The sequence below is a fragment of the Oncorhynchus keta genome, chromosome 29 (genome assembly GCF_023373465.1).
Source record: "Oncorhynchus keta strain PuntledgeMale-10-30-2019 chromosome 29, Oket_V2, whole genome shotgun sequence".
Taxonomy (NCBI): domain Eukaryota; kingdom Metazoa; phylum Chordata; class Actinopteri; order Salmoniformes; family Salmonidae; genus Oncorhynchus; species Oncorhynchus keta.
The window spans coordinates 28,971,768-28,995,379 of NC_068449.1; the positions used below are offsets into that span (position 1 = coordinate 28,971,768).

The 23,612-nt window shown below is 42.5% G+C and overlaps 4 protein-coding genes across 54 annotated transcripts in view; 1 reads left to right on the forward strand and 3 right to left on the reverse strand.

The window, feature by feature from the left end:
- Positions 1-4,973, reverse strand: LOC118362060 (membrane progestin receptor beta-like). Of its 50 annotated transcripts, none has more exons than XM_052486374.1 (10): positions 4,285-4,973; positions 3,855-4,124; positions 3,544-3,759; positions 2,685-3,443; positions 2,325-2,399; positions 1,527-1,706; positions 1,437-1,466; positions 1,332-1,361; positions 1,077-1,196; positions 1,011-1,046 (listed from the first exon to the last, which is right to left on the reverse strand). In XM_052486374.1, the coding sequence occupies exons 1-4, from the start codon at positions 4,765-4,767 to the stop codon at positions 3,108-3,110; spliced, it is 1,305 nt and encodes a 434-aa protein (XP_052342334.1). In that variant the 5' UTR covers positions 4,768-4,973; the 3' UTR covers positions 1,011-1,046; positions 1,077-1,196; positions 1,332-1,361; positions 1,437-1,466; positions 1,527-1,706; positions 2,325-2,399; positions 2,685-3,107. The 50 variants fall into 50 exon arrangements, with proteins under 50 accessions (XP_052342350.1, XP_052342318.1, XP_052342341.1 ...); XM_052486372.1 differs by having other exon boundaries at positions 1,437-1,481; XM_052486369.1 differs by having other exon boundaries at positions 1,437-1,496.
- A 709-nt stretch (positions 4,974-5,682) lies between these two features.
- Positions 5,683-7,253, reverse strand: LOC118362679 (interleukin-17A-like). The gene is made up of 3 exons (XM_035743217.1): positions 7,204-7,253; positions 6,504-6,679; positions 5,683-6,125 (listed from the first exon to the last, which is right to left on the reverse strand). The coding sequence occupies exons 1-3, from the start codon at positions 7,234-7,236 to the stop codon at positions 5,894-5,896; spliced, it is 441 nt and encodes a 146-aa protein (XP_035599110.1). The 5' UTR covers positions 7,237-7,253; the 3' UTR covers positions 5,683-5,893.
- A 10,680-nt stretch (positions 7,254-17,933) lies between these two features.
- Positions 17,934-19,351, forward strand: il17a/f1 (interleukin 17a/f1). Its single transcript, XM_035743216.2, has 3 exons — positions 17,934-18,048; positions 18,357-18,601; positions 18,942-19,351. Exons 1-3 carry the CDS (start codon positions 18,016-18,018, stop codon positions 19,180-19,182), a joined length of 519 nt encoding a protein of 172 aa, XP_035599109.1. The 5' UTR covers positions 17,934-18,015; the 3' UTR covers positions 19,183-19,351.
- A 134-nt stretch (positions 19,352-19,485) lies between these two features.
- The window catches only part of LOC118362676 (stathmin-4-like), a 5,077-nt gene continuing 950 nt past the window's right edge, over positions 19,486-23,612 (reverse strand). The window contains exons 2-7 of one of the 2 annotated variants that reach the window (XM_035743215.2): positions 22,488-22,548; positions 22,301-22,390; positions 21,878-22,083; positions 21,470-21,661; positions 21,046-21,063; positions 19,486-20,135 (exon numbers count right to left, since the gene is read on the reverse strand). In XM_035743215.2, coding sequence (XP_035599108.1) covers positions 20,127-20,135; positions 21,046-21,063; positions 21,470-21,661; positions 21,878-22,083; positions 22,301-22,390; positions 22,488-22,500 — 528 coding nt within the window. In that variant the 5' untranslated portion in view covers positions 22,501-22,548 and the 3' untranslated portion in view covers positions 19,486-20,126. Of the gene's footprint in view, positions 20,136-20,241; positions 21,064-21,469; positions 21,662-21,877; positions 22,084-22,300; positions 22,391-22,487; positions 22,549-23,612 lie in introns of those variants that run through there. The other variant, XM_035743214.2, reaches the window with a different exon arrangement.

Below are 23,612 nucleotides of genomic sequence, written 5' to 3' on the forward strand. Positions count from 1 at the left end.
AATGGAACGCTGGTCACTTTAATAATGGAACACGGGTAACTTTAATAATGGAACACTGGTCACTTTAATAATGTTTACATAATGTTTTACCCACTTCATATGTATATACTGTATTCTAGTCAAGGCCATCTTATTAAACTATTGCTGTACATATACTATTTTGTCCTACATATTCTACAGATATACAATACACAACAATAGACACAAATCTAAAAAAATTAAGTAAATGAATGGAATTAAGAAATATAGAAAAGTTAGGATGAGCAATCTCGAGGTCCGGAGTATATATATATATATATCTTTTAGATTTGTGTCTATTGTTGTGTATTGTTAAATACTACTGCACTGAGCTAGGAACACACACATTTCACTACACACACATTATATGCTAAATATGTGTACGTGACTAATACAATTTGATTTTATCGGATTTATTTGGTGAATACAGGACTGTGTTTGAGGCGGATTGAGAATGTGGTAGAGGAGCTTTAGCATAACATCACCCCAGGGTGCTGATTGAGACATACTGTAGCAACAGGGTCTAACCTAAAAATAGCCTTATCTTCACCGACACACAGTCACTCATGCACCCATGCATGAATGTCCTTTGTGTTCGCAGTGGCCATGGCTCACTAAACCTGTATATGTGTCTGTATTAGTGTGAGTAGGATCACATTGTTGAAAGATGCATGTGGCAGAAAGTTTAGTTTATTGTTTGAAAAAATTACGTTTGAAACAGTGTGAACCTAAACAGTGTGAACCTAAACAACGTGGACCTAAACAGAGTGAACCTAAACAGTCTGAACCTAAACAGTGTAAACCTAAACAGTGTGAACCTAAACAACGTGAACCTAAACAGAGTGAACCTAAACAGTGTGAACCTAAATAACGTGAACCTAAACAGCGTGACCCTAAACAGTGTGAACCTAAACAGCGTGAACCTAAACAGCGTGAACCTAAACAACATGAACCTAAACAGCGTGAACCTAAACACCGTGAACCTAAACAGCGTGAACCTAAACAGTGTGAACCTAAACAGTGTGAACCTAAACAGTGTGAACCTAAACAGCATGAACCTAAACAGCGTGAACCTAAACAGCGTGAACCTAAACAGTGTGAACCTAAACAGTGTGAACCTAAACAGTGTGAACCTAAACAGTGTGAACCTAAACAGCGTGAACCTAAACAGCGTGAACCTAAACAGCGTGAACCTAAACAGTGTGAACCTAAACAGTGTGAACCTAAACAGTGTGAACCTAAACAGCGTGAACCTAAACAGTGTGAACCTAAACAGCGTGAACCTAAACAGTGTGAACCTAAACAGTGTGAACCTAAACAGAGTGAACCTAAACAGCGTGAACCTAAACAGTGTGAACCTAAACAGAGTGAACCTAAACAGTGTGAACCTAAACAGAGTGAACCTAAACAGTGTGAACCTAAACAGCGTGAACCTAAACAGCGTGAACCTAAACAGCGTGAACCTAAACAGCGTGAACCTAAACAGCGTGAACCTAAACAGTGTGAACCTAAACAGCGTGAACCTAAACAGCGTGAACCTAAACAGCGTGAACCTAAACAGTGTGAACCTAAACAGCGTGAACCTAAACAGTGTGAACCTAAACAGTGTGAACCTAAACAGCGTGAACCTAAACAGTGTGAACCTAAACAGCGTGAACCTAAACAGTGTGAACCTAAACAGCGTGAACCTAAACAGCGTGAACCTAAACAGTGTGAACCTAAACAGCGTGAACCTAAACAGCGTGAACCTAAACAGTGTGAACCTAAACAGCGTGAACCTAAACAACATGAACCTAAACAGCGTGAACCTAAACAGTGTGAACCTAAACAGAGTGAACCTAAACAGCGTGAACCTAAACAGTGTGAACCTAAACAACATGAACCTAAACAACGTGAACCTAAACAACATGAACCTAAACAGCGTGAACATAAACAGCGTGAACCTAAACAGTGTGAACCTAAACAGTCGTGTGAACCTAAACAACGTGAACCTAAACAGTGTGAACCTAAACAACGTGAACCTAAACAGCGTGAACCTAAACAGTGTGAACCTAAACAACGTGAACCTAAACAGTGTGAACCTAAACAACATGAACCTAAACAACGTGAACCTAAACAACATGAACCTAAACAGCGTGAACATAAACAGTGTGAACCTAAACAGTGTGAACCTAAACAACGTGAACCTAAACAGTGTGAACCTAAACAATGTGAACCTAAACAACATGAACCTAAACAGTGTGAACCTAAACAGTGTGAACCTAAACAACATGAACCTAAACAGTGTGAACCTAAACAACATGAACCTAAACAGTGTGAACCTAAACAGCGTGAACCTAAACAGTGTGAACCTAAACAACGTGAACCTAAACAGTGTGAACCTAAACAACATGAACCTAAACAACGTGAACCTAAACAACATGAACCTAAACAGCGTGAACATAAACAGTGTGAACCTAAACAGTGTGAACCTAAACCGTGTGAACCTAAACAGCGTGAACCTAAACAGTGTGAACCTAAACAGCGTGAACCTAAACAGTGTGAACCTAAACAACGTGAACCTAAACAGTGTGAACCTAAACAACATGAACCTAAACAACATGAACCTAAACAGTGTGAACCTAAACAACATGAACCTAAACAGTGTGAACCTAAACAACATGAACCTAAACAACATGAACCTAAACAGTGTGAACCTAAACAACATGAACCTAAACAGAGTGAAATTGTTAAATGCTTCTCAATAGGAACATAATCACAGCATGAATGTGCTTGGAGTAAAAGTGTTCATCTTTGCTTCACAAATCACAAATCTCCCTGCAGTAGATAGTAATGACAGTAGACACTGCCTCCCTATGGCCAAAGATGCACACTACAAATGAGACAGCAACATACATAAGCCTATGATCACCAGTGAATTATGTTCAAAACAAATAAGTGACCATAAAAGCTAGCTATCAAGTCATCGGATGAAGTTCTTATAATGTATAAGAATTCATGTTACAATCCCCAAATCTCTCTCTCCTTCCCCTTTTACCCTCTCTTCCCCTTCGTTCTACCTCACACCAGATCTCTCTTTCTCCCACTCTCTATCCTCTCTCTACCTCCTCCCCCCAACTGTCCTCCTTCCTCAGCCTCCTCTCCACCAATCTCTTCATGACCACAGCTGTCAGCACGCTACAGAACACCAGGGCAGGAAATGACACGGCTGCCACCAGTAGGTGGCACTCCCCGTACTCCCTCGTCAGGGACGCCCGCCGGGACAGAAAGTCCTCAAACACAGCTTCCTGTTGGGTCAGCGTGCAGAGGGAGAGGAGGAAGTGGAAGAGCTGGTGCCCGTGGCCGATGATGTCACAGTGCCCAGGAAAGAAACGTTCAGGCATGGGACAGGAGAAGAAGAACGCTGCCAGGAGGAACAGCAACACCTGTGTGTGACATCAGAGTGTCAGATTGTGTAGAAACCTCTCCCCAACCTCAATCTTCTCTATCTCTTTCTCCATCATTCCCCCTCTCCCTCTCGCTCACCTGTATTGCGTGTAGGGTCATAGCAGGGTCGTCTCCCCAGGTCCTGCTGACCAGTCTATGTGCCACAGGACTGCTGTCTAGCAGGTACGCCAGACCGGTTGGCACGACCTGGCACAGCTTACGATGGAGTGGGTACGGGTGGCGGTAACTGAGTTTGGCAAAGCAGCAGCAGGCACAGGACAACCAAGCCAGGAGAGCTGCTGCAGGGAGGAACACCTAACAGAGGAGAGGTTTGTTCGTAACTTTGTTCCTTTGTCCACTCATTCATTCACTCATTCACTCATTGACTCCCTCATTCACTCATTCCCCACCTCTCCTACTCGACTGCGTCTCCATGCGGGATCAGAGCTGTAGAAGTATAGAGCCAGGGCACAGCCATACTGGTACACAGCCACTCCCACATAGTCCAGGAAGAATAGGGCATAGTGGGCCAGCTCGGAGTGGGACTGGAGCAGGTGGGCTGTAGCGCTGCAGCACAAGTAGGTCAGAAGAGACAGGACGTAGTAGACCAGCGGTAGACAGGCCAGGTCCAGGTAAAGACCCAGCCCGTCTGGTCCATTCAGGGTCAGGCCCACGAGACCCTTAGGAAGGGTGATGAGGTTTAATTAAAAGGTTTAAATCTGCAGTAATTGTGTGGCATTATTTTGGACACAAAGACGCACATACAAATGCATACATACAAAATTCATCTAAACCTAACCCTAACACACACTGAATTACACAAAAAAAGTATTGAAGTACCCCTCCACACATCACAGCAAACACAGAGAACCTCAGGGCAACGCAGACTCCGGCCAGCAAGTGACTCCACACGTTGATTGTCTCATTGTGTATCTGGAAGAGGCTGAGGAAGTAGAAGCTCCAGGAATGGCCCACGGGCCGGTAGCCAGACAGGATGTAGGGCTCACGGAAGAGAAGGGGGACCTCAGTGTCTCTGACGGTGTGGGGAAGAGAAGACAGAGAGGAGAGGAAGGAGGAGAGGGAACTCATGGGTTTTAGGGAGAGGGAGACAGATATACTGGGCATGGTGGAATTGGGGGCAGAGGGAATGAGGGGGTAAGGAGAATGGGGCACCTGTGAGGAGGTTTGAGGTGAGGTGAGGGGGTCTGTCTGTAGAGGGAAGGACAGCAGGTTGGTAACTGTGTTGTCATACTGAGTTTGATGAGATGCATGCTTTGCCCAAAAAATTGGATAACACAATAAGAGGTGTACATGATTGTACATTTACAGACAGAACTGTCATTGGACAAACATGTTACTAGACTTCTCATGCCTCTGGTGTATCCTCTGCCATATAATGCTCCTCTTTCAACATCAACATCAACATCAACATGCTGCTGACTAATCTGGTTACATATGCTCACAGTGACCATCACAAAGACAGGAACTCAACCTTGTGAATAACAGTTAGCAGAAGACATACTTGTAGATGTCTACTATAAACTAAACCAGAAAGCCCTGAAGAAACATGTTTAAAATGGATGTAGGAGAAACAAACCTAATAAAACAGAACTTTGAATTCCCCCTTTTAACACGTATATAACAAGTATAGGCTGCTGTTCCACAGGGGTGAGAGAAGGAAAAAGGAACTAACCTGAAACTCTCCCTTTCTAGACTCTCCCACCTCTGACCACTGACTGCAACATTTCACTCTCACCGATCCCAGACATCCTTCCCTCATTATAGGGATCTATTTTGCTTGGCCATCTCTCTCTCTCTCTCTCTCTCACACACACACACACACACACATACACACGCACACGCACACGCACACGCACACGCACACGCACACACACACGCACACACACACACACACACACACACACACACACACACACACACACACACACATGGGTAACAAGGGTAACAGACGGTATGTTCTATCTCATAGCTCTTAGTCAGCTTAATAAAACAATGAGTCTCCTTTTCTTAATGAATGTAAGAATTTGTTTCCAATTATGCTTATTTTCCTCCCAAACACAAACTGCAGAGCACGAGGATAATCAGTCATGAGACATTCTTTAAATTGTAGTGAGATTTCCCTAGTAACTTCTACTGCTGATTTTTCAATTCTGATGAATTGGACGGGACATTCTATTCTACTTCAAAAAATAATATATTTCAAAAAGTTTAAGACAATTGGGTTTTAAAAATGTTTTTATTGCTCAAATAGAACATATGGCAATGGGGATCTTTTTCTTGAATTCTACTTAACTATTCACAGTCAATTCTTCTGGTTTAGTGGGATTAACAAATGTTGGACTTTAAATTAAAATACATTACATTTGGATTGAATTAAATGAATAACCAAACAAAGTAAGGCCACAGATGTAGTGTACTGCAGGCTACATCAAGTAGTCCTTGCCCAGGCACAGGTGCACCCCACAGCCACAGACAGGAAGGAGGCGCTGTAGCACTTCCTGGTGGCTGAAGTGTAGAGTACCACAACCTGCTGGTAGATAGGTACAGAGTTCTGCCCGTAGCGCATGTACTGGCTGCTGTTGGTGGGGTAGACACAGTACATAGAGCTGCACTCGGCCTCCCACATGGTCTGAGGAATACGGTTCTCCACTGTAGTGCTTCTAGAGATTAAACAGAGAGAGAAGAAAATAAATCAACAACAAATATTTAAACCTACGGATAGTATTCACAGGCTTTACATAGAGCTTGTATTAAGATTGTAAGACAGTCACATAACTCAGATCGAGGTCAATTTTTTTTTAAAGGATTTCTTTAGGTACAGTATCAAATACTGTAGTGTGTGTGTTAATGTAAATTTGCGGTAGGTAGCCTAGCGGTTACGAGCATTGGTCCAGTAACTGAAAAGTCGCTGGTTCAAATCCCTGAGCCGACTAGGTGAAAAATCTGTCAATTGTCCTTGAGCAAGACACTTAACCCTAATTGCTCCTGTAAGTCACTCTGGATAAGAGTGTCTGCTATAGTATGTAAATGTAACTCACTTCCAGGTCCAGGGTGACAGAGAGCGTGTGTGAATGTTCCCATTTCCCTCTGATTCCTCTGTGGGAATCTTGTAGAAGTCTGAAGGGATGATCAGTGTTTCGTTACACCTCTCCTTTGTCACCTTCATTCCTTTCGCCATGGTCAGTCCCAGCAGCATAGACACACAGCACACAACCTGAGGATGGGAAGAGATGGAAGTAAATATGTTAGAAGTTAGCTAACAAATGAACAGTGCTGAAACTTAAGCACAAAAACAGGCTAAACACAAACCATTGGACAGAAACGGTTCTATTTTTTTATTTTTTTAGATCAATTAAATGAATCAAATTGTCCAGATCGGATGTGACTCTGCACTGTACTAATAAATACATTAGAGATGATGCAACCAAAGAGTTTTTCGTTTATGAGATCAATTCATTTGCACATCACTACTTGTGTATCCTGGCAAAGAAAGTATGGCAAATAAGTACATGTATGGTCATCCTTATTAGGCAGCTAGTAGCCTAGTGGTTAGTGTTGGGCCAATAACCGAAAGGTTGCCATTTTGAATCCTTGAGCCGAGTAGTTGAAACATCTTTGGTTGTGCCTTTGAATTAACCTTAAATGCTCTCGATAAGAGTTTCAATTATTACATACAATTTTCAGTATAACAAAAAAACATTAGTAGTAGCTCTATCACACGCTGACTGTTATACTCACCAGGTACTTCGACACGTTGCTTTTGAGCTCCATCTTTGATCTCTGTCTGTCTATCTGTCACGTTTTTATGTCGAACTTCTTCCTCCGGGTGTGAAGTATTTATCTGAACGCCTTGAGTGGAAAATCTGCACGTAATATGGAAAACGGATCAAAAATGAGATAATATCTCTGACCTGACCTGTTTGTAGACCATTTGAAACAAAGGGGGATTCTGCAGATCTGAAATAGTTTGCCTTATCACTAAATCTACTTCCAGGCGCCTTCGGTGTGGAAACACCACGCAAAAAGGTGTTCAAGTTCACCCAAATTACAAAATTACATATGGGTTTCCTTACCCTGTAAGCAGTCAATAGACAGAGTATGACAGCAATTCATACTTAGGTTTAGTTTCCCTACACTGTTTCGATATGGTATTTTTTTTTGCATTTGTGGCACAAATCCCGTTCAAAACCTAGTACAAATATCAACATTAGTCACTTATACAATTGAAGTCAGAAGTTTACATACACTTAGGTTGGAGTCATTAAAACTCATTTTTCAACCACTCCACAAATGTATTGTTAACAAACTATAGTTTTGGCAAGTCATTTAGGACATCTACTTTGGGCATGACACAAGTAATTATTCCATCAATTGTTTACAGACAGATTATTTCACTTGTAATTCACAGTCTCACAATTCCAGTGGGTCAGAAGTCTACACTAAGTTAACTGTAAATTTAAACAGCTTGGAAAATTCCAGAAAATGATGTCATGGCTTTAGAAGCGTCTGATAGGCTAATAGACATAATTTGAGTAAATTGGAGGACACATAAACTACTGCAGCATAAATACTGAGGCTGAGACAGGAGGGGTCAGGAGACACTGTGGCCCCATCCGATGATACACCCGGACAGGGCCAAACAGGAAGGATATAACCCCACCCACTTTGCCAAAGCACAGCCCCCACACCACTAGAGGGTTATCTTCAACCACCAACTTACCATCCTGAGACAAGGCCGAGTATAGCCCACAAAGATCTCCGCCACGGCACAACCCAAGTGGGGGGCGCAAACCCAGACAGGAAGATCACATCAGTGACTCAACCCACTCAAGTGACGAACCCCTCCTAGGGACGGCATGAAAGAGCACCAGTAAACCAGTGACTCAGCCCCTGTAATAAAAGAAAGAGGGGAACCGGCCAGGCAGAGACTACACTCAATCATATGACCCACTGAAGAGATGAGTCTTCAGTAAAGACTTAAAGGTTGAGACCGAGTTTGCGTCTCTCACATGGGTAGGCAGACCATTCCATAAAAATGGAGCTCTATAGGAGAAAGCCTTGGCTCCAGCTGTTTACTTAAAAATTCTAGGGACAATTAGGAGGCCTGCGTCTTGTGACCGTAGCGTATGTGTAGGTATGTATGGCAGGACCAAATCAGAGAGATAGGTAGGAGCAAGCCCATGTAATGCTTTGTAGGTTAGCAGTAAAACCTTGAAATCAGCCCTTGCCTTGACAGGAAGCCAGTGTAGGGAGGCTAGCACTGGAGTAATATGATCAAATTCTTTGGTTCTAGTCAGGATTCTAGCAGCCGTATTTAGCACTAACTGAAAAGTTTATTTAGTGCTTTATCCAGGTAGCCGGAAAGTAGAACATTGCAGTAGTGTAACCTAGCAGTAACAAAAGCATGGATTAATTTTTCTGCATCATTTTTGGACAGAAAGTTTCTGATTTTTGCAATGTTACGTAGATGTAAAAAAAAAGCTGTCCTTGAAACAGTCGTGATATGTTTGTCAAAAGAGAGAGGGTGTGTTAGGACTGCTTTTCACATGTATTACTATAACAAGACATGGGATACTTGTTAAACATAGTATGTAATGTGACTGACCAGAACCTACATCTCCATATAAATGCAACTGGTATCTTAGTGGAAGACACACAAAGGATACAGTTTGAACTCTGTTACACTGTCAGTAACTCCACTGCTCTTTAAATTAATAAATTAGCATAAATGAGAAGTATAATATACTAACAAATAAAAATGGCAGATGCCGCTTTTTGCTTTGGTATTAACCTGCAATTTGTAACATATCATGCCAAGAAAAAAGGCAGTAACTGCCGTTTAAGGGTCAAAGGTAATTTTAGATGTCAGGGACAATTAAAAAACTGAAGCCATTTTTCTCAGTTCAACGCTATGAACAGTTACTGCCTTTTTGCTTGGTAGGGCGGTATAGCACAACCCATTACACCCCTTTGTTGATCGTTGTTTTAGCCTGTTGCATGCATTTACTCTCTTATCTCAGCGATCAACCGCATCGGCTGAACAGATAAGCAGTTGTGAGATACTCCTACCTCCTCCTACCCAGTTGTAGTCTAGTCATTCCGTACACTCTAGACTACACAACTACACAACAGTTTTATTATCTATCTCTCCATCGAGATGAAACTCTGTTCTAGATAGATGCCTCCAATGATAGGGCATCCTCATGTGCTCTCGACTACCCAACCACTGCACAGATGAGTGAAAGGCTGACTGCATCCAGACACAGTCCCATTTTAAAACAGGTTACATCTACCACCTTAACAAGCCCTCTCAACCTGGGAAACGTGCACATGCACACAGTCAGATGCTGTCCCAGGGAGGGAGGGAGGGATGGAGGGGAAGAGAGAGGGAGGGAGGGATGGAGGGAGAGAGGGAGAGAGAGAGAGAGAGAGAGAGAGAGAGAGAGAGAGAGAGAGAGAGAGAGAGAGAGAGAGAGATTAGTGGAGGCTATACACAGGTTTTCTCCCACTCACTTATTTTTCAGTGGGCATTGCGTATTCTCACTTCTTAATCCCCATGATGCTATCAATTATATAAGGAGGATGAAACAGATCATAATGCTTAGCTTAAAATATATTTTTATAAAGCATTATTTCACATTTTAGTCCCAGAAATGTGCACACGGCGTTAGGCCTATGAGAGAATGTTCTAAAATGCAATTAGCAGGTGTTGGGTTCCAATTCTCAGAGTAAAAAACTCTACGGACACCATGAAAGCTTAAACCAAGTTTATTCTTCCCAGAGGATCAATACAGCTGCATTAGACAAAACATATTTCCACCAACACAAGTATATAGAATCCAATTTACAGAGACAAAGTGGAATCTCAATTCAATGGCTCAGACACAAGAGGCATGTGGCAGGGTCTACAGTCAATCACGGACTACAAGAAGAAACCCAGCCCAGTCACGGACCAGGATGTCTTGCTCCCAGGCAGACTAAATAACTTTTTTGCCCACTTTGAGGACAATACAGTGCCACTGACACGGCCTGCAACGAAAACATGCAGTCTCTCCTTCACTGCAGCCGAGGTGAGTAAGACATTTAAACGTGTTAACCCTCGCAAGGCTGCAGGCCCAGACGGCATCCCCAGCCGCGCCCTCAGAGCATGCGCAGACCAGCTGGCCGGTGTGTTTACGGACATATTCAATCAATCCCTATACCAGTCTGCTGTTCCCACATGCTTCAAGAGGGCCACCATTGTTCCTGTTCCCAAGAAAGCTAAGGTAACTGAGCTAAACGACTACCGCCCCGTAGCACTCACTTCCGTCATCATGAAGTGCTTTGAGAGACTAGTCAAGGACCATATCACCTCCACCCTACCTGACACCCTAGACCCACTCCAATTTGCTTACCGCCCAAATAGGTCCACAGACGATGCAATCTCAACCACACTGCACACTGCCCTAACCCACCTGGACAAGAGGAATACCTATGTGAGAATGCTGTTCATCGACTACAGCTCGGCATTCAACACCATAGTACCCTCCAAGCTCGTCATCAAGCTCGAGACCCTGGGTCTCGACCCCGCCCTGTGCAACTGGGTACTGGACTTCCTGACGGGCTGCCCCCAGGTGGTGAGGGTAGGCAACAACATCTCCTCCCCGCTGATCCTCAACACGGGGCCCCACAAGGGTGCGTTCTGAGCCCTCTCCTGTACTCCCTGTTCACCCACGACTGCGTGGACACGCACGCCTCCAACTCAATCATCAAGTTTGCGGACGACACAACAGTGGTAGGCTTGATTACCAACAACGACGAGACGGCCTACAGGGAGGAGGTGAGAGCCCTCGGAGTGTGGTGTCAGGAAAATAACCTCACACTCAACGTCAACAAAACTAAGGAGATGATTGTGGACTTCAGGAAACAGCAGAGGGAACACCCCCCTATCCACATCGATGGAACAGTAGTGGAGAGGGTAGCAAGTTTTAAGTTCCTCGGCATACACATCACAGACAAACTGAATTGGTCCACTCACACTGACAGCGTCGTGAAGAAGGCGCAGCAGCGCCTCTTCAACCTCAGGAGGCTGAAGAAATTCGGCTTGTCACCAAAAGCACTCACAAACTTCTACAGATGCACAATCGAGAGCATCCTGGCGGGCTGTATCACCGCCTGGTACGGCAACTGCTCCGCCCTCAACCGTAAGGCTCTCCAGAGGGTAGTGAGGTCTGCACATCGCATCACCGGGGGCAAACTACCTGCCCTCCAGGACACCTGCACCACCCGATGTTACAGGAAGGCCATAAAGATCATCAAGGACATCAACCACCCGAACCACTGCCTGTTCACCCCGCTATCATCCAGAAGGCGAGGTCAGTACAGGTGCATCAAAGCTGGGACCGAGAGACTGAAAAACAGCTTCTATCTCAAGGCCATCAGACTGTTAAACAGCCACCACTAACATTGAGTGGCTGCTGCCAACACACTGTCATTGACACTGACCCAACTCCAGCCACTTTAATAATGGGAATTGATGGGAAATGATGTAAATATATCACTAGCCACTTTAAACAATGCTACCTTATATAATGTTACCTACCCTACATTATTCATCTCATATGCATACGTATATACTGTACTCTACATCATCGACTGCATCCTTATGTAATACATGTATCACTAGCCACTTTAACTATGCCACTTTGTTTACTTTGTCTACATACTCATCTCATATGTATATACTGTACTCGATACCATCTACTGTATGCTGCTCTGTACCATCAGTCATTCATATATCCTTATGTACATATTCTTTATCCCCTTACACTGTGTATAAGACAGTAGTTTTGGAATTGTTAGTTAGATTACTTGTTGGTTATCACTGCATTGTCGGAACTAGAAGCACAAGCATTTCGCTACACTCGCATTAACATCTGCTAACCATGTGTATGTGACAAATAAAATGTGTTTTGATTAGTTTTGATTTGATTTGATTTATTTAGATGCACTCCTCCTTCTCTCCAACCCTGACATCTGTTATGGTTCAACAGGATGACGAAGTGATGGGGTAATAAACCGTTCCTCCTCCCTTAAGGTGACCTGACCTCAACCCCCTTGATGCCTAATCCAAAGCTCTCCACCCGTATCACCCATAGCACTCCCTTAACACCCTCCCCTCTACCCAGCACATTCCAAAGCCATCTGGCTCCTACAGATAACCATTTAACTTCTGATGTAAAAACCAGTCTCTATCACTCCTCAGATACTATAGTATTACTCCTGATGTATCATGTCTCTAGTATAACAAGGTTCCGAGTTTAACCCAGAATCTAACACAGGAAAACACAGTTCTAAAATGTGTTGTACACATGCAAGCGGACAGAGATGGGAATACGGTTAGAAATGTAGAAAGAGGAGAGATAAAGATGCAACAACTGTCATGGGTTGCTCATATGATTAGGATAATGCCTTTCGCTGCAAGACATTTAAATACATTTGAAAGAATAGAACAGGAGAATGCATATGAGGATTTCTTCATAAAATAATTGGCTCCACGTTTCTATGGTGGGATTTTGGCTATAGACTACTTTGAGCAAGATAACACATGCTTCATAATATGAAGTAACATGTCCAGGTTTCAAACAATTTAAGGACATAAAAAATATAGAAATGCTAATGATAGGCCTAACCTTCAGGTAAAACCTTCCCAATTAAATGTTAACTGGCTACAAAGTAACCTATGCTTACATGGCAAAATTATTTTGTCTACCTGGCATTTGCATCAATCCAAGTGGTCATTTGTTTTTCAAACTTAATCTCATTGTGCTACAGAAACGCTAACCAAACAGTGCTACAGGGATGTGTATGGAAACAAGACAAGACAAATGGATATACGAAAAATGGAGCGGCGATGGCTAGAAAGCCGGTGACGTCGATCGCCGCACGCCGCCCGAACAAGGAGAAGGGCCGACTTCGGCAGAAGTCCTGACAGTATGCCACTGTTTCTCATTTCATTTTTTCACCCAGGGCGCCTTTCCTTTGCCCGGGCAGGCCATTTAGGACATTTTGGGAAAAAATTGAGTATACCCACTTCATCCAGGCCCACTACACCACTGACTACAACCTTTTAAAACAGACAAAGCAGCATATTCAGCAAGTTCATTATCCTTGGATTTTTGAAGCTGACGGGTATATTGTACTGTACAGTACATTACTTTCCTTTTATGGACCTACCAACTTCCTGTGTCTTTCCTGCTGGCCCTGCCTCTTACTGTTATGTCACAATCTTTGTAATGTGGTTCCTAGCGTCCTCTGATGTGGTCTGGTCAGACTGTGCAGAGGTTTCATTCTTAGTCCGCTGCTGTGACTCAAGAGATACTTAGTTGTGGGAAGTGTATCAGCACTTCTGTGACCCCATTTTATCTAGAGAGAGGAGGTGTGTATGTAGACAAATGCAATGCTTCTGATATAACTGCTACTCATGATACAATAAAATACAACATAGAAAAATAATATGATATACACTACCTTTCAAAAAATTTGGGGTCACTTAGACATGTCCTTGTTTTTGAAAGAAAAGCTCATTTTTTGTTAATTAAAATAACATCGAATTGATCAGAAATACAGTGTAGACATTAATGTTGTAAATGACTATTGTAGCTGAAAATGGCAGATTTTTAATGGAATATCTACACAGGCATATGGAGGCCCATTATCAGCAACCTTCACTCCTGTGTTCCAATGGCACGTTGTGTTCGCTAATCTAAATGCATCATTTTAAAAGGCTAATTAATCATCAGAAAACCCTTTTGCAATTATGTTAGCACAGCTGAAAACTGTTATTCTGATTAAATAAGCAATAAAATGAGCCTTCTTTAGACTTCCACTTCAACCTTCCCAAGTTCTCTCACGTCACCCCGCTCCTCCGCTCTCTCCACTGGCTTCCAGTTGAAGCTCGCATCCGCTACAAGACCATGGTGCTTGCCTACGGAGCTGTGAGGGGAACGGCACCTCAGTACCTCCAGGCTCTGATCAGGCCCTACACCCAAACAAGGGCACTGCGTTCATCCACCTCTGGCCTGCTCGCCTCCCTACCACTGAGGAAGTACAGTTCCCGCTCAGCCCAGTCAAAACTGTTCGCTGCTCTGGCCCCCAATGGTGGAACAAACTCCCTCACGACGCCAGGACAGCGGAGTCAATCACCACCTTCCGGAGACACCTGAAACCCCACCTCTTTAAGGAATACCTAGGATAGGATAAAGTAATCCTTCTCACCCCCCTTAAAAGATTTAGATGTACTATTGTAAAGTGGCTGTTCCACTGGATGTCATAAGGTGAATGCACCAATTTGTAAGTCGCTCTGGATAAGAGCGTCTGCTAAATGACTTAAATGTAAATGTAACCAAAAGTCAGGAAAGTGCAAATATATTTGTGCCCTGTTCTAAGCTCTTGATTGACCACCACAGATACACAAGTGTAGCCTTTTCCTGCAGTCAAATGACCTAGTAGCCTCATGGGTGGAATGTTATTAATATTTGTTTTTTTACTGTGTTTATGTGTCAAGCGGTTTAGTTAAATTTCAGTCTTCTGTGATGTATATAAAGTGTCAAATTGGGATGCAAACTCAAAATTATGGTATAGGTGTCTTCTTTTTTTAAGCCCATAGCCATGTGTGTGAAGTGTATACTTTCGTTTCAAAGTAGGTTTGTTTATGACTACCAATAAACACTCTGTGTGATCCTGATTCAGCCCAGTGCAGTAAAATGTTAATCGATAAAATGTTTTTGGGTCTCCCCCCGTGGTTCCTGGATATTACTTAGCCCACGCTGGTTGGCTGTTAGCGGAAGAGGAGGAAGCAACTTCAGAGATTCCTGGATGTTTAGAAACCCCCATGTAGGTTAACCCTGGCCCTGACATCCACATTTCGACTGACAGTGGTGTCCTAGATTGTGATGACAGAACAAATGGGGGAAACTAAGTCCTAGAAGACCTGAGCCACATCAAAGCCAGTCAAGCCTTAATGAAGAACCTGAACTCGCTCCGAGATCCCTCGCTTTCCATTGCTTCAGCTCTGAGATACCGTAGTGAAGCTGTTTATGTATCACGAACTGGATATCAAATTGTTTTGCAACTAAGAGAATATGACGCTTTGTTTCAGGAAGGGCTTGTAAATGACCCACCGAAAGATTTTTCTTGTCTCTTAAAATGAATCAAACCAATGTGTCTGGCCTGAACTCAGTTCTTTGCTGTGACCCTAGGCCCGCTATTTGGGACGTACTGTGTTAGGGTTCAACCTTGTACAGTGAAATGAATCATTCAAGACACATCTACCGATGTAGGATCTAAATTTGAGCCAATTCTTCTACAGCAGGGAAATAATCCTGCAGCAACAGGAAATGTGAATTATAATGTGGATTATAATAAATTGACATATTTTGTAGGGGTTTTCATGAGGGAAAATCAAGTCTGACATTTTAAAATGGGAATTACAAACTTTAGAAGCCATTTTAAACCTCAAATATACGACAAGTGTGCATTTCCTGCTGTCCAGGAAAATTCTCAGCAACAAAAGAGTGATCAAACTAGGATCCTACACCTGTAGTAGATATGATATACCATGAATAGTTGGGAATCTACCTTTGCTGTCTTTGTGTAAATGCCAATAATACAAAATGTCTCGATATCATGTTCATCATCTCAAGAGGGAAAAAACTAAACCATGACAAGGCAAGAAATGTGAGGATGGAAACTCACAGTGCTGTCTATCTGAACCCATGGTTACATAATGATCGGCATGACAATCCTGGCCAGTTGCTGGTTCTATTGTGTTGTGAGTATTGAAGTGTGGGAGTATCAAGAGTAAGGAAGTGTGCGGTGTCTATATACATATAGTTGTATTATTACTAGGATACGATTTGAACTTTGTGTGTGTTATTTTCCCAGGACAGTGAAAATCTCACAAAAATGTTGATATCAAATTGCAGAAAAACAATAACTACACACATCATCATTTGAATCACATTGTTTAAGCACACAGTTTTGCCACGCACATCATTTTAAGCACATTACCAAATTAATTGAGTTGATCTAATATAATATAGTCAACAACAACAAAAAGTCAGTTACGCCTCCTATGGCCATGACAATCACACGGCTTGACAATGGCTGTTTAAACTGACGTACTGTCGCTGTGACATAGACATACATCTTCCTACCTATCAGAACTATTGACACGATCTGGCGCATAACCATACAACCGGCTGGTTGGCAAATGTCAGTATCAAATGATTTGGCAAACGCATTGTTGAGCCTTACATAACACTAATGATATTAATGATAATACTTGTCATTCACAGTCTTTTGCAAATGACTTTGTCATGGAACAAAGTCATCTGGCCTATTATGGACCCCAAAAAGGACTTGAAATTCCCAAAATATGACAATAAGATTTGAGTAACACTTTACTTGACACTCAGTATTCTAACACATTATGACACAGTCGTAACCATGTCATATGTCATAACAGCTGACATAACTTGTCATAAACTATCATAATAATTGCGTTATTATATGTCTGGTTATGACACCTATATAAGGGTGTCAAAACCCACATTTATCCAAATAATATGTTTCCCTACCAAGAAGTTCCCTTATGTTTGTAAGTTTGTTTCTTAAATCCTCTCTTGTTGTTTTAAGGAATTATTTACAGTCATGTTTTCTTTCATCATGTGTCAAATCATTTGTAGGAAATACACGTTATGACACTGTCATGAATCATTATGTGTCACTTTACTTGGACAAAGTATTATGACCATCATATAAACATATGAGCCAGATAGGTCTATCATGTACATGCCCTTATGTCAATCATCAGTCAAAAAAGGAGGGTGTCTTGTCCTGCTCCTGATTCCTGCTCCTGCAGTCATCCCAGTCATCAGCCACAGAGCATTGGGGTATGTGCAATTACAATGATAATTGAATATGGTCAATTCATATTTTTTGTATATGACATAAACATATTGTTGACACGTAGGCTATATGGTGTAAAGCAATGTTTTGCCCTGTGTGGTAGGTTTTGTGGGTTTTGACACTCTTATGTAGGTGTGTGTCATAACCAGTCACAATATAACACAATATACAGTATTTCACAATAGGTCTGAAGATCTGTGTCATGACAGTATTATGAACATATTAAAACAGGTTATGGCAGGTTATGGCAGCTGTTATGACACGTTATGACATGGTTACGACAGTGCCATACCGTTTTATGATGCTGGGTGTCAAGTAAAGTGTTACCAAGATTTCCGTAGATGACAGCAGTAACTGCGTGCACTACTTTTCACGCTGTGTGGTTAGCTAGTAAGCATTAAGCAGAGGATGAAAGGCAATCGCAGCATCACAGGAAGTGAAACTTCTGAGTAGACACACAGCCACTACAGTATAAAACCTACAGCATCACCTCAGACAACCTGAACAGAATCAGAACACGGCAGCAGTGAGACAACCAGACCAAGGCTACAACACAGCAGCGACCTTTCACTAAGGACGACAAGACGAAACAAACAAATCATGGGTTCTACTTCAAACGTACACTTTTTGATGGTAAGTGATTACTTGAGTGTCTTCAAGATATCAGCGGAGTTTGCCACTGGTGTCTGTATCTGCTGAGCAAGAAGTTGAAAGTTGTTTTAAATGTTTTTTTTTCTCAGTTCTGTCGTTTTGATTATCCGTTTGACCTTAGTGGGTTCATAGTAGAGTAAAGATGATGTTTTATGTTTTGCTGTTGAATTTGCCTGGCTCATAGTGTAAATCAGCAAACATATTTAGCAACAAATTTAGCAAAACTGTCCTATATATATGCCTTCATTCAGAGGTGATACCAGGCCATCAACAGTCACTCTGTTCCCCAGGTGCTGTGTTTAATGGGGTTGCTGGTGATGATGATGATGATGACGGGTGCAGAGGCTGCCCCCTACGTCCATCCAGGGTTGACAGGGAGACGCTCACAGAACAACCTTCAGGGACACAAGAAGCCTGTAGAGCCTTCAGCTCCAAACACAATAACTGTCCCCCTGCACCTGGACCCGAGCGACTTGATTCCTTCCCGCCCCGTCAGATCCATTGGGAACCACTCCATCTCCCCATGGACTACCAAGTGAGGACCTGCAACGAGCTTACATAGACACCATAGAAATACCACAATACACACAGACAAACTTTTTTTATTTTTTTATATATATTTTTATATGCCTTTCAAAATAATAATAATACATTTTATTTGAGCCTTTCAAAATACCTAAGAACACTTACGGAGTAAGGAATAAAATAAAATATGAAAATGCTATATGCTTATATGAAATATGCCTTTCATACCTTTAGGAAGCTTGCTTGAAAAAAACGTCTGAATTCTCAGCTGTGCTCTGTTGAATACATTGTGATCTCTAATATCATCCTCTCCCCTTCTCTTTCTATCTCTTCTCTCCCTGTCTCTCCAGCACCACCTATGATGAGTCCCGCTTTCCCCAAACCATCTCGGAGGTCAGGTGCTCTCTGGAGGGCTGTCTGAACGTCGCGGGTAAGGAGGACAGGAGCCTGGAGTCCAAACCCATTTACCACCAGATCCTGGTCCTGAGGAAGGTGATGGGGAGCAAGGACAGATACTACTACCGGCTGGAGGCAAAGATCATTGCGGTGGGCTGCACCTGTGTCAGGCCTAGCATTGAGTACCAACAGTAATGATATCAGTGCGGTGAGGTCAAGCCTGGTGGTGCAGCTGGTTGGGCCGTGAGTGTTGGCAATACCAAGGTTGTAGGTTCGATCCCCACATTCATTGAAAGTATTTGGGTGTTAGTTTTATGGAGCTTTGGCTCTATGCCATTGAAAGATCGATTTGAATAATCAAATATGCATATATTTTCCATTGAGCTTTAAATCACAAAATTAATTATGTATTTATTCAGTATACGGTTCTATTTATTTTTGGGTTATTTAATGTATTGGATGATATTTTGGTATTTATTGAATAAAGAAATTCACATGTTCAATTCAAAACAGAACTCCTTTAATTCTCTTTTGGCATCTAAAATAGAGCATCATTTCTGTACATCAACATGCAGCCACATCATTCCCTGACCTCCATTCGCTTCAGTAGATTTACAATGATTTTGGCTCCAACAGAGTCAAGTTTACAAACCAAACTCGTAAGGACATTTAAGTTCAAACCTTGCCTGCAAGTGTGAGCTCAAAGCAAAATGTGTGATATCAAACTATTTTTACTGAGGCATACACACTCATGCTCACGCTCATCCTTACGGAAACGCTCACACTCACACTCACACTCAGACCCACCGTTGGCACTGTTGGCATGTCAGCAAAGCACAGAGAGAATCCTGAGCAGAACACTGAAGAAGGTAGCAATGACGTCATCCTTTGTCATATGTTTCAGCTCGATCTTTTAATATTTTTTGGTGTTGTACTGATCAGTTCCTAAAGCAGGGCACACTGACCAATCCGCTTCAGTCGTTGACATAACCACTTCTCTCATGTGTCATCATTAGAATCTCATAGTCTCAGTCTTTTCTCCAAACGACTGAACCCAGAGGGCTACAGTCTGAACAGGCTGGCGAACGCCCTTCAAAATGGCTTCCAAAATAAGTTCAGCTCGTGTTGTGATCAGGCCGTCATGAAACCTACAACACAGAGTTCAGAGATAGGACAGTTAGAAAAGACACGAGCGCACACACGTGACTAGTGCACATGTAAGTAAGCATACAAACAACAAGGGTCACTTATACAGATGTTGTACTTTTTTAAATTGATATTGAGTGACACATCACATACATCTGTAACTGGTACATATTAGTACAAACAGCCTATTCCCCTAATAATCAAATCTACTATATCTGAAAAAACACCAAAGAAACTAGCCATGCACAATCAACACTACACTACTCACCACAGTGAAACACAACAGCCATTGACTACAGAATAAATACAGAGATAATTAACGCAAATAGGAGCTTTCCTATTTGAGATAGATATAAATTGCGAAGTCGGTAGCATCAGTATCCCATTCGATGACTATTTATGTACTGTACACAAGCTAACATGCCAAAAAGTGGTGAAAAGTGTAACAAACATTGTGTAGAATGCTTTAAATTGAAGTATATGTGTCAGTGATTTTATTGACCAGAACTTTAAAAAAGTAAGCTATGTTTAGATTTCTTGCAAATAAGAATGTGTTCAAGGTCTATTATAAATACCCAGCTTACAGAATGTATAATTAGCTACTAAAGGATGCATAGTGCTCTTATACTCCGCTACACTCAAGAGCAATACAAAACTACATCTTGATTTTCCGTCTCTTCAGGAAACCGCCTTGTGTGCACTTCTCCTACTTCAACTTCATCATTTTGGATTCTCGTCTGTCAAACAAATCCCACGTCCATTTTAAGAACCTGTCATGCTAGTCTCTTTATCTTGTCTCTTCTCTTCTCTCCTATTCTCACGCAACAAAACAGAGGCACCGCGGGCTCTCTTTCTTTGTCTCCATCTCTCTCTCTACCCGCTCTCCTCCTTGTGCTCTCTGTTTTTCCTCACCTCCACAGCGTGCTTGTCCTGAAAGAGAGAAACACAGACACCACTCTTTAGACTTCTCGTCTGTTTTATATCAACAAAATAATGGTCAGAGGTAATGATATTCTATGGATGGACTAATCAATAGAGTGTATCTCAAATGTGTCTTGATTGTTTCTCAAACCAGCTACATTACATAGAGGTAATACACAGCACTCTGAAATTTAACATCACAAAAAATAAAATATCTTAATCAAATAGAACTATTCTGACAGAATATTCATGATGTTATCCATGACAGAAGAAAAACAAACAGAAAACAAAGGAGATAGAGTTAGAGTTGGGGTTAATTCCATTTCAATGTTCATCAATGTAGTTCCTGTATTGATTGAATTGAAATGGAATGGACCCCAATCCTGCCTTGAGTATCAACTGAGTGTAACTCTACCTTCTCCTGCAGGCGTTCCAGCATGGCGGCCAGGTGTGCCTCCCGTTTCTCCTTGTTGTGCTCCATGCGCAGCTCCATGCGCTCCTTGGCCAGCCGAATGAAGTTGTTGTGTTCCTCCAGGGCCTTCTGGGCCACCTCACGCTCGTGTTCCCGCTTCTCAGCCAGGTGCTTCAGTAACTCAGCCTCCTGGCACTAGGGTGTGATAGAGAAGGGTAGAGGGAGGGGTGAGTGGATGATCAAAGACCAGAGTCCCTATCTCTTCAATGATGCAAAGCAGTCTTGCTCAACTCTGCACACCTGACTCTAAGAATTCCATCTCCCCATCAAACTGGAAAAATTCAATTCTGAATTTGGTGAACATTCCCATATCCGCCTTTCCCTCTTGACCCCTGACCTCTGACCCCTCACCTTTCTCCTCTCCTCAGCGGCGTCCAGCTTTCTCTGGATCTCTTCCAGGGAGGGCTCCCTGCGTGGAGGTGTGGTGGCGAGAGGGTTCGGACCCCCGTCAAACGAGGGGGGCTTCAGGATGACCTCGAAGGCCTGGCCGGATCTCCTCTTGTTCAGCTCAATCACCTCCATGTCCCTGATGATGCACAGATTCAGGTCCACCACATCTGCAGAGGGTAGAGATTAAGAAAAGTGTGACATTGTATAAAGGAAGGACCCAAAGGAAATAGAATACCAATGAGGGGGCGGGGTGCCATTTGTGTAGATGCATCAAAAAACAATAATTATAGTAAACTGATTGCTGGCTCAATGAATGAAATGGCTTCTATGGTGTGTTGTGGGACTTGCAGGTGGATTGTGGTCAAATTGTGTAAAGCTATTTGCCTTTCTTGGTGGGCTTTTCTTTGGCTTCAGGTAGGATGCAGGAACAGAAGATGGACACTAGAGGGAGCTCCCGTATCTTGTCTCTGTAGGCTGCAGGGGAGAGAAGACCATGAGCATGAATCTCCCTCTCCCTCTCCCTCTCCCTCTCCCTCTCCCTCTCACACACATGCAAACACACATACATTACCTGCGAGAGTCATTCTGCCTCTTGTTTATCTTCTAAAGACACTGTGGTGAATCAGATAGTCCTAGAAGAGGAGACAATAAAAGTTGATTAACATCAGACCCTGCAATCTGCAAACACATGTTAAATCCCTGTACAGCAACAGAAATCCACTACCATTACAATAAAATGGACCATTGTGAACTACTGTAAAGCCTTTATTCAAACCCACTCATAGAGAGCATTTGAGCCCTTACACTTGTCACAAAAAGAGAGAGGGAGGGGTGAGGAAGAGATAGAGAGGAGGATGGGGATTGGGTGAGAATACCATCTGCATTCTGCTGCAGAAGTGACCTAACCACTAAGCTCTCTCTCTCTCCTGGTGATAATAAGGTGGACAGATCACACATGATCAGAGCATGATGGTAGACTTTTGTTATATAATTAAACAACATACAGGCCTTATTGTCTACAGCAAAAAAGGAGAAAGTGATGGATGGAGAGAAAAGGAGATACTTGATAATAACATCATAATAATCTTTCCATTTGTGTTATCTCCTGCTCTTCAAGCTATCGCTGTGACTCAATTGTGGTCTATTCCTTTCACCACAAAGACAACAAAAGAATCCACCCACAGAGAATCTGAATATTCTCTCTCGCACTTTCTTTGCATTTCTTTCCTCTCTCTTTCTCTCCATCCACTCCTTTCTCACTGGCCCCTAATCTTACACACTTACACAAAGCTACCTCGCAACAGTAGCTAGGCCACTAGGCCACATTTACATTTACATTTTACATTTAAGTCATTTAGCAGACGCTCTTATCCAGAGCGACTTACAAATTGGTGCATACACCTTATGACATCATGATACATTCCCCTTACATACTCAAAACCTTCAGTCATGACTAACTGCAGGACTACTGTTCCACATTGAACATTGCTGTTGTTGAACCTGCCTACTACTGTGAGGCTTGACTGTAGAAAGAGTCTGCAATATACTCCATCCTACACCTACTTGAATTCAACATGCTTTTATGACTTAGCTTCCTTTTTCTATGAAGTGTCTTGTTGCCTGTCATATTGTTTCCTCGATATTTCTGAGTGAGTATTCACGCCGTGTTGAAAGAACAGGAAGGCACCACACAGGG